The sequence below is a fragment of the Trachemys scripta genome, chromosome 1 (genome assembly GCF_013100865.1).
Source record: "Trachemys scripta elegans isolate TJP31775 chromosome 1, CAS_Tse_1.0, whole genome shotgun sequence".
NCBI lineage: Eukaryota > Metazoa > Chordata > Testudines > Emydidae > Trachemys > Trachemys scripta.
The window spans coordinates 119,663,698-119,673,969 of NC_048298.1; the positions used below are offsets into that span (position 1 = coordinate 119,663,698).

The window sequence follows — 10,272 nt, forward strand, 5'->3', positions numbered from 1 at the left end:
GGGGGGGAGCTGTCAGGGGGCAGGAGTGGGGAGAGGGATCGGAGCAGTCAGGGGACAGGGAGCAGAGGGGTTTAGATGGGTTGGGAGTTCTGGGGGGGGCTGTCAGGGGGTGGGAAGTGGTTGGATGGGGCGTGGGAGTCCCAGGGGTCTGTCTGGTGGTGGGGGTGTGGATAAGCGTTGGAGCAGTCAGGGTACAGGTAGGGGGCCGGGTCCTAGGAGGCCAGTTAGGATGGGGGGAGGGTCTTAGGAGGGGGCAGTCAGGGGACAAGAGGCAGGGAGGCTTAGGTAGGGGGTGGAGTCCTGGGGGGGCAGTTAGGGGCGGGGTCCCAGGAGGGTGCAGTCAGGAGACAAGGAGCGGAGGGGGAGGGTTGGGGATTCTGAGGGGAGTGGGAAGTGGGAGGGGCAGGGGCGGAGCTAGGGCAGAACGGGGACGGGGCTAGGGCGGGGCGCCTCCCGTCCTCTTTTTTGTTTGCTGAAATATAGTAACCCTAAGAAATGAGCAGGCAGAAGTGCCACACAGCCACTCTTTTGCTTGAAGGAAGGATCCCTTGCATCCATCCAAGTTATGCAGGATTTGGGCCTGTGCATCTATTTTCAGGAACTGCATGGAAAAATTAGTTCAGTTTCATATTTCAGCTTTCATGTTTTGTTTCAGTAATCCTGACTTATTTTTTGGTGGCTGAGGGAAGTGAGCCCTGACACTCAACTTGATGGCATTTCTCTGTCTGTAACATAACTTTTGAACTTCAATTCTAAGATTATAGGGAATGTTCTAGGCATCAGTGGGCATAACTCTGGTGAAAAACAGAAGAGGAATATAGGGCACAAACGGAGGCCTTTGCATCTGGTTAGCAAATGCAGCAGCTCCTACCACCTCAGAAGTATGTCTATAGATAAAGACTGGTTAATGGCAGCCACAAACACATTCAGCATAATACCCCACACCTCAGTTCTGCCCATCCTTCCAACAGAGTTTACAGTAACACCACCTTGAATGACTTGTCTCCCAGACAGACTGTTGTAAGAATGGTGAAGGGAACATGGGGGATAGGGGTGCACAAAGAACTCATTGCAAGCGAAGAATAATTGGGGTTACATTCTAAATAGATGGAATGAGTATGTGTTCGTATGAGTAGAAGTGACTGACATGGGGGGAAAAGGAGTACACAGAGCCCCTGACATGGGCAGGAGGAGGAAATGGGGGGGAGAGGAACTTAGAGCCCTTATTATAATGAGGAGAATGGGGGACAATGGTATGGAGGGAGGGGACCCTGGGAAAACACAGAGCTTCTGGCATGGTAGGAAAGGAGGGAAATGTGGAGGCACACAGAGTCCTTAGCATAGGGGGAATGTGGAGGCACAAAAAGCCCTTGGCATTATGGTAGGGGGAAACACAGAGCCCCTGGCACGGTGGGAAAGGAGGTAATGAGGGGGCTGACACAGACCCTGGCTTTGGGGGAGGGTTGCAGGGAGTCCCTGAAACAGAGGAAGATGGGATAGGAGACTAGCACACAGGAAGCTTGTGGGAGGAGTAAATGGGGGAATGCAAAAAGCCCCTTATGTGTGCAATGCTCTCAGCCTACAGAAGCGACAAAGTTTACAGATCTTTTTCCTTTAAAACATTTACTGCAAATAGACTAAGTCCAAATCTACACTTAAAAATTAGATCCACCTAGCTATGTTGCTCAGGGCTGTGAAAAATTTCACACTCTGAGTGCCAAAGTTAGGTCAACCTAAGCCCTGCTGTAGAAGCAACTAACTATAGACAGAGGAATTCTTCCCTCAACCTAGCTACAGTACTGCCTCTCAGAGAGACGTTTTAACTACATCAGTGTAAAAATCCCTTCTGTTGATATAGGAATGGTCTACTCTACAGCACTGTAGCTGTTCTGCTGTAGAGGCTGTAGTGCAGACATGCCCTTAATTATGCCACATTATAAAAAAATCTTGCTATCAGCACAGACTTAATGTCCAAAACTCATCATCTCTTTTTTTTAAATAATCCCAAATTATAATAAAAAATATTTCAAATATTAACCTGGTCTTCCTTCCCTCCCCTCCCTCTTCCCCAATTTCTTCTAACTGAAGGAAAGGAAGTATTCATACACTTGGACTGAAGCTAATAAGACCAACCTGCTTGTTTCTAAACATGAGACACCAGAATATACTTACAGCTCTATTCTGGGTCCTAGACTCTAACAATCTACCCCAGTGAACATAGGAGAAAAATATCTGAATGTCAGGAAGTGGTTATGTTTAAACAACAAAGTGTTTACAAAGTTCAACATAATAAGTAGTCCAAAATATTGCATTTTTCTATGTGATTTATAAACATTTGTTCTCTTATAGCTTTCTTGATTGCATCATAAAACTGATTGCATCATCTTGTAAATTTGACTGCCATAGTGCAGTGAAGTTCAGTGTCTTTGCTGGTGCAGGATCTAGCTCTAAATGAACTGGCAATTTTACCGTGTCCTCTGTGAAAATTCACAGTATGAAATCACGTATCATTTGTAAATAGTTGGGTATACAGAAACAATGTATACACTACTTTCTGAAGTCTGCCAGTTTGTAGACACTGCATCTTAAGTATTAGGCACTGTGCACACCACTGTTGTTGCAGAAGTAGAATCGTCCACCTCATTAAAATAATATTCACATTCATTTTACTCAGCATTCTGAACTCTTTTTTTATTCTCAACTTGCATGAACTGCGACAGGAAATCAATATAAATTTTAATTAGAACTAGCATTTCTGAAATAGTTTATGAAATCATTTCCACCTAAAAACAGAACTGGGGTATTCCCTACACTGTTTTAGGTGCAGACATTTGTCAACACCAGCAAGGAAAGCAGAATCCTGATCCTAAGTTCTAGCAGGCAATTAAAGCAGAAAATCATTCACAGTTACTTTATTTCGAGTTTTGCTTGTAATACTGTTTTTACTGCATTGATTTTGGATGTTAAAATATTTTTTAAAGGAAGCTTTTCTGTTCATCAGCTTAATAGGCATTTTTGAAAAATCAAGCGTCAGCTAATTAGCATGTTTGCATCAGAGAACAGATAACTCAGATAAACTCTTTAGTGTCTTGCAACATGCATTTATTAAACCAGTACTCACATAGTACCGTCTTTCTATATATAATGATATATACCACTACCAGATATGGAGATGCACTAAATGTAGCCCTAAGAGATTTTGGTGAGTGTGGCACTTAAGGAGTTGAGCAATTAACTGAATTCAGCACTGACCCCTCTGAGTAATGTCCTCTCTAGATATATTAATTTTAAAACAATACAAGTAACATATGTCAAACTACACAGTGTTGATAAATAATCTATTTTGACAGTTACAAAACGTTTGCTCAGGCAATTAATTCTGATCTTTTAGTGAAGCATTGTCAATGGGTACTGTACTATACACAAAAAATAAAGACAGCCCATGTTTAAAGAGATTAGTTACCCCTAATTTATAGCATTGAACAATGACACAAAAATTACAAAAACCAGCTGCTTTGATGTTTTTTACAATTTTTGAAAGGTCAGTAAATTAAGTCATATACTTAGCTGAAAGGATTACTTAATTATACAAAAAATTTAGGATTTAGGTCTACACTAGAAATCTTACAGCGGAACAGCTGTACCAATGCAGCTGTGCCACTAAGATCTCTCATGTGGCCGCTCTATGCCGACTGGAGAGAGCTTTCCCATCGACATAATTAAACCACCCCCGAAGAGTGGCGGTAGCTATTCGCATTACGCACACTACCACTTATCCAGGCAAAATTTATGTTGCTCAGGGGAGTGTTTTTTCACACTCCTGAGCGACATAAGTGGTAGTGTAGACATGGCCTTACTAAGGCCTGGTCTATACTACCCGCCTGAATCGGCGGGTAGAAATCGACCTCTCGGGGATCGATTTATCGCGTCCCATCGGGACGCGACAATCGATCCCCGAATCGGCGCTCTAACTCCACCAGCGGAGGTGGTAGTAAGCGCCGCCGACAAAAAGCAGCAGAAGTCGATTTTGCCGCCGTCATCACAACGGGGTAAGTCGGCTGTAATACGTCGAATTCAGCTACGCTATTCACGTAGCTGAATTTGCGTATCTTAAATCGACTCCCCGCTGTAGTGTAGATGTACCCTAAGTGAAGATAAAGGGTACTAGTGAAAAGTTCTAAGACTACAAAGAAACCTATCAAATATCTATAGGGTAGTTTCCTTCTACCCTTTTTGGTAAAAGGGAAATTTTTCAGTTCTCACCTCAGCATAGACACAACCATAAAACAGGTAGCAAGTCAGATTCCGTCTCAGCAGACTAGGGCCAGGTATCTACTACAATCTTTTGGCGGCATAGCTGTGTTGGTCAGGGGAATGATAAGATGTGATCTGTGACCAACATAACTGTCAGCAAAAGCCTCTAGTGTAGATGCAGTTTTCCCAATACAGCTTATTTTGCTCAGGGGTGGGAGGGCTGTAATAAATTGAGCCAACAATACCCAAGTTCTTCCCAAATTGTATATTTTAACATTTACAGCAGCAGTACAGCCAAATGACATTAGTAAAAAATATGAGAATACACAGCTTTTCCCAGTCTTGCACTTCCTCCTCATGTCAGCAAAAAATGAACATGAAAGAAAGTATGGAAAGCTGGGGGGGGGGGAAGGGGAGGATAAGGAAATGCCTAGAAAAAGAGGACACAGGACAAGTTGTAACAAAAAAAATAAAAGAATAAATGAACAAAAATATGTTACCTTTGAAGACAAACAAACATACACATACACACGCACACAAAGATACAGGAAAGCTGTTTGGGACAATGAATTGTCTTTCTTCCTCCCCTCTCCCCCTTCTTCACTCTGTCTTTGGAAGTGAATAAGATGCAATGTATGTCTTCCCTGCAAAGTTCACTTGAGTTAAGGACACTTGAAGAAGAACAGGAGTACTTGTGGCACCTTAGAGACTCTAAGGTGCCACAAGTACTCCTGTTCTTTTTGCGGATACAGACTAACACGGCTGCTACTCTGAAGGACACTTGAGATACTCCTCTTGAGTTAGCCTAACTTGAGTAATTGAAGCCATACTGGGAAAGAACATTTCAGCTGCTGCCCTCACTTATGTGTGGCCCTAAGACTTCTATAGGCATATTTTTAAAAGTTCTTTGCACCAAAGTAAGCTGAGCTGCTCTATAAATTATTTCCCAATGGATTGAATTAGAACTTGTTTGTCCTCTCTGGGCACATGGGGGGAATTGAGGGTTGGCATTGGAGGACGAGCTGCATTTGAGTGGAACTAGTCTGCATCCACATAACAGAATAGTTGTGTTAGCAGCTAACAAATTGTGCTAATTCAAGCTTTAGTCTATGCCTGACAGACGAGCCAATCTGAGTTAAAAACACCACTATATTAAAGTTGAGGAAGTGTGTGTGGATGGTACTTGAGTTATGGGGCAAGGCAGTGAAGACAGGGCTTCATGTTCCTCATTCCCATACCCGTTAGAGTGAGAATTAGGCTAAAATGTTGGACCAGATAGGCCTCAACACATTACTACTGTTTCTCATATAAGATCAAAATCTTATTAGGCACTTACAAACAGTAACAAGATAGAATCCGTGCCCCAGACAGTTCCAGGATACATATATATTTAATTTTCACTGTATTTCAGTGTTTTTCAAAGTTCGGGTCGCAACTCAAAAGGCACTGGATCGCCTTGCTCAGCGACCCAGCGGCTCTGGTCAGCAACGCCGACTGAGACGTTAAAAGTCCCATCGGCGGTGCTGCCCAACTAACACAAACTAGTGCCTACCTGCTCCGACACTGCGCTGCACCCTGGAAGCAGCCAGCAGCGGGTCCAGCTTCTAGGTCAGGGGGCCACGGGGCTCAGCGCGCTGCCCCTGGTCTGAGCACCAGCTCCGCACTCCCATTGGCCAGTTATGGGAGCTGGGGGGGGGGGGGCAGTGCCTGTGGGCAAGAGCTGTGTGGAGCCACTTGCATGCCTCCGGCTAGGAGCCAGACCTGTTGCTGGCCGCTTCTGGGGCGCAGTGTAGTCTGCGGCGTCAGGACAGGCGGGAAGCCTGCCTCTGCACCCCGGCTGCGCCACTGACCAGGAGCTGCCGGAGGTAAGTCCGTGCCCCAACCCTGCGCCCCAATCCCCTGCCCCAGCCCTGAGCCACCCCAAACCTGGAACCTCTTCCTGCATCCCAAACTGCTCATCCCTGGCCCCACCCCAGAGCCTGCACCCCCAGTTCAGAGCCCTGAGCCCCCCCTCCCCAACCTGGAACCCCTTCTTACACCCCAAACCCCTCATCTCTGGCCCCACCCTGCAGCCCTCACCCCAAACCCCAAACCCTCAGCCCTAGCCTTGAGCCCCTCCCACACCACAAACCCCTCATCCCCAGCTCCGTTGGGTCGCAGGCATCAACAATTTTCTTCAACTGGGTCCACAGAAAAAAAGTTTGAAAACCACTGGTCTATTTTGGTAGGGCCAAAGCACAAAACAATTCTTGATGAGAAAACCGTGAAGAATATTCTGAGATTATACTACAAATCATGCATCTTTCATATTTTGATTTTTCCTTTCATTAGGTGTGAAAGAGGGCCAACGAAATTAGTTTGCATAGTTTTGACGGGGTTCTTAGTGAATAAAGTTTTCTTCTTAGTTTATAAAATCTAATTGAACATCTTAGCGCAAAGGCATCAACAAAATGAAGCCGTGCCTCATAACACTGAGGAAACAAAGTGCCAATTGGACAATGGTCCAAGTAATTTGAAATAAGACAACAGCACAATTTATGAACTACAAAAAGAATGATGCCACTTTTATTAATTTCAAGTAGTTTCAGGAAAGAGACAAGATGTTAAATCCACTGCAGTCTACCGATAGCTTCTGTTTTGAAACTGTCTTTGCTTCCATTCCCCAGGTGTAAAATAGAGATGATGCTATTTACCCACCTCACACAGGGATTGAGAGGGTTCATTTGTGTTTGTCCTGAATATGGGAAGCTCTATCCATAAAGTAACAGCTGTTTGGAAGTAGGGGAAGTTGGGATTCAAGGGATTATGGCACCCTGCTCCCCATACTCACCTCTCCCAGGCTACACCTCTCCCAGAAAGAGAGATGGGGGGAAAAGATGCAGGCTAGATCCCAAGTTTCTTCACACTGGGAGCGGGCGGGGGAGTAGGGGCAGTGAAGCAGGGGGAGGCTGTGACAAGAGCCCTGCTGGGGGTGAGTCACTCAGGGGAGGTTTGTGCATCGGGGAGAGAAGGGTGTCACAGACCAAGCAAAAATAATAATTACAGGCGGAATGAGATGGGTGTCTTCTAGACATATGCTGAGCTCAGTCACACTATCAAATCCTAGCGTTTAAGGCCAAAAGGGACCACCAGGTCATCTAGTCTGACCACTTGTACATCACGGGTCACTAGCAACACCCAGTGTCTGCACATTAAATACAACCAAAATTAGACCAAAGTGTTACAACCCACAGTAGACTAGACTATTAGGTGCCACAGGGAGAGATTAGGAGGGACCAAGGTGCACCAGTGCCAGAGGGCCCTGCAATGACAGGGAAATGATTGAGACATACCCAGATAATCCTGGCAAGTGACCTGCATCCTATGCTGCAGAGGAAGGTAAAAAAAGAACTCCAAGGTCAACTGCCAAGCTAGCCTGGGCAGAAATTCCTTCCCGACCCCACATGTGGTAATCACTTAGACCGGGGTTCAGCAACCTTTCAGAAGGGGTGTGCCGAGTCTTCATTTATTCACTCTGATTTAAGGTTTCGCATGCCAGTAATACAGTTTAACGTTTTTAGAAGGTCTCTTTCTATAAGTCTATAATATATAACTAAACTATTGTTGTATGTAAAGTAAATAAGGTTTTTAAAATGTTTAAGAAGCTTCATTTAAAATTAAATTAAAATGCAGAGCCCCCCAGACCGGTGGCCAGGACCCGGGCAGTGTGAGTGCCACTGAAAATCAGCTTGCATGCCGCCTTTGGCACGCATGGCATAGGTTGCCTACCCCTGACTTAGACCTTAAGCATGTGAGTAAGAACCAGCCAACCAAGACCCTGAGAGAGAGAGAGAAAGAGAGAGAGCATGCTCGGTGCCACCTCAGCGCTCTGATCCTCCCAGTCTAATGTCCCATCTGCAGCTGTGGCCATCCCTGATCCTTCAGAAGGAGATTAAAAATATATATACAGTAGAACCTCAGAGTTACAAACCAGATTTATGAACTGACCAGTCAACCACACACCTCATTTGGAACCGGAAGTACACAATCAGGCAGCAGCAGAGACCAAAAATAAAGCAAATACGTAGTTTTAAACGTAAACTACTAAAAAAAAAATAAAGGGAACGTTTAAAAAATAGATTTGATAAGGTAAGGGAACTGTTTCTGTGCTTGTTTCATTTAAATTAAGATAGTTAAAAGCAGCATTTTCTTGTGCATAGTAAAGTTTCAAAGCTGTATTAGGTCAATATTCAGTTGTAAACTTTTGAGAGAACGACCATAACGTTTTGTAACTAACATTACAGAGTTAGGAACAACCTCCATTCCTGAAGCATTCGTAACTCTGAGGTTCTACCTTACGTACGCACACATTAAATTGGGGGAGGCCAGGGATATCCTTTTTGACACCGACCAGAGGCTGACGGAAACCTTGAAGCATGAGCTTTGGGAACATAAGACACAAACCGGAAGTGAAGCCTCCCCCCACATCAGAAGCAACCCCATCACACAATCCAATTTATTATTGTCCAGCTCCCACTTAAAACTAATCCAATTGTTTGCCCCCCACTACTCCCATCAGGAGGCTGTTCCAGAACCTCACTCCTCTGGGGGTTAGAAACCTTTTTCTAACGTCCAGCCTGAACTGGTTCATGGATAGTTTACACTCATATGTTGTGCCAACATCATCTTTTAGCTTATACAGCTCTTCACCCGCCCTAGTGTTTCCCCTGTAGAGAGCAACCATAGGCCCCCCCACCGCCGTTGCCAGACTAAACAAAAGGCTGTTCCTCTCTTATGACAGACCCCCCCCCCAAAACACCACACACACACACACACACAGTTCTTGCAAGCGCTGCCCATCGCGGATAGGGGGAAGCACTGGTGGGTCCGTGGGCCCTCCCATGGCTCCCTTGGCGCGTCACCGCTAGGGGTAGAGTGGCCCCCCAGGATCCCATTGGCCAGTTACAGCGGGGGGGGGGAGGTCCCCGCTGGCACCGCCCCCTCCCGCTCCCAACAGTGCGACGTGTCACTAACAAAGTGCAGCTCCCCCGCCCCCAGCGCCGGCTCCCGCCCAACCGCTGCCCCGTTACCTTGTTGGTGGGGACGGCGCGGAGCCGCTTGAAGATGGCGACAATGTCCTGCTTGCGGGGCTCGCACATGGCCACGCCGCGCAAAGGGCCGCTCGCGGCGGCGGCTCCAGGGCAGGGGAGCGAAGGAGCCGGCCGGCCGCCCGCACACACACACACACACACACACACGCAGCACAGAGGTATGGGGCGGGCGCTGAACGGGCCGGCCCGCGAGGGGCGGGGCCTGAGCGCGCGAGCGAGGGGCGGGGCGATGCGGGAAGCCGCCGTCCACGTTCCTGTTCGCTCGGGGGCGGGAGCTGCGCGCGCGCCCCGCCCCGCCCCGTTCCAAGCTGCCGCTAACCGCCGCTTTGCCCTGCGGCCGAGCCAGGGGGCTCCGGGCTACAGCACGGGACTGTGGGGCGGAGGGAGATGAACCGCCCCTTCCTCCCCCCAAACCTCGGAGCTTCCCCGGGGAGGCTGAGAGGCAGAGGCGGCTTCGGGAAGTGCGGGGCCCGGCAGGGATGATTAACAACAACAAGAAAAAAGCCTTTCCTTTCTTCCATGTCTTGTTTACTTTCCATAACGCTGTACATAATAAATTACATTGCATCATAGGCTGTTGATCGGTTATTAATGAGCTCCGTTTCACAGGTGTGGGTCCCCACCACTCCCTGGGGGTGGGCAACCCCATGGCCCGATTTTATAGGAACAGTCTCGATTTTTGGGTCTTTTTCTTATAGAGACTCCTATTACCCCCCCCCCCCCCAGCACCTGTCCCGATTTTTCATACTTGCTGTCTGGTCAACCTAGTGATGTGCACAGTTGTGGGTCGCAACTGCTCCCTGCCCCCCTCGTTGAAGCAGCTGTGCAGGTTACTGCCCTGGGAACTGCAGGGCACCAATGGACATGGGGCTGCCTGGAGACAGGGCAAGGGATGCGGGGCTGGCTGGAGACAGGTGGGTGTGGGGCG

At 47.3% G+C, this 10,272-nt stretch overlaps 1 protein-coding gene across 2 annotated transcripts in view; it reads right to left on the reverse strand.

Annotated features, from left to right (window-relative positions):
• Positions 1-9,480, reverse strand: part of ARFGAP3 (ADP ribosylation factor GTPase activating protein 3) — a 75,783-nt gene extending 66,303 nt beyond the window's left edge. For both annotated transcript variants that reach the window (XM_034783307.1, XM_034783297.1), the window contains exon 1: positions 9,324-9,480. In XM_034783307.1, coding sequence (XP_034639198.1) covers positions 9,324-9,392 — 69 coding nt within the window. In that variant the 5' untranslated portion in view covers positions 9,393-9,480. The remainder of the gene's footprint in view (positions 1-9,323) is intronic.
• Between the last annotated feature and the right edge of the window lie 792 nt (positions 9,481-10,272).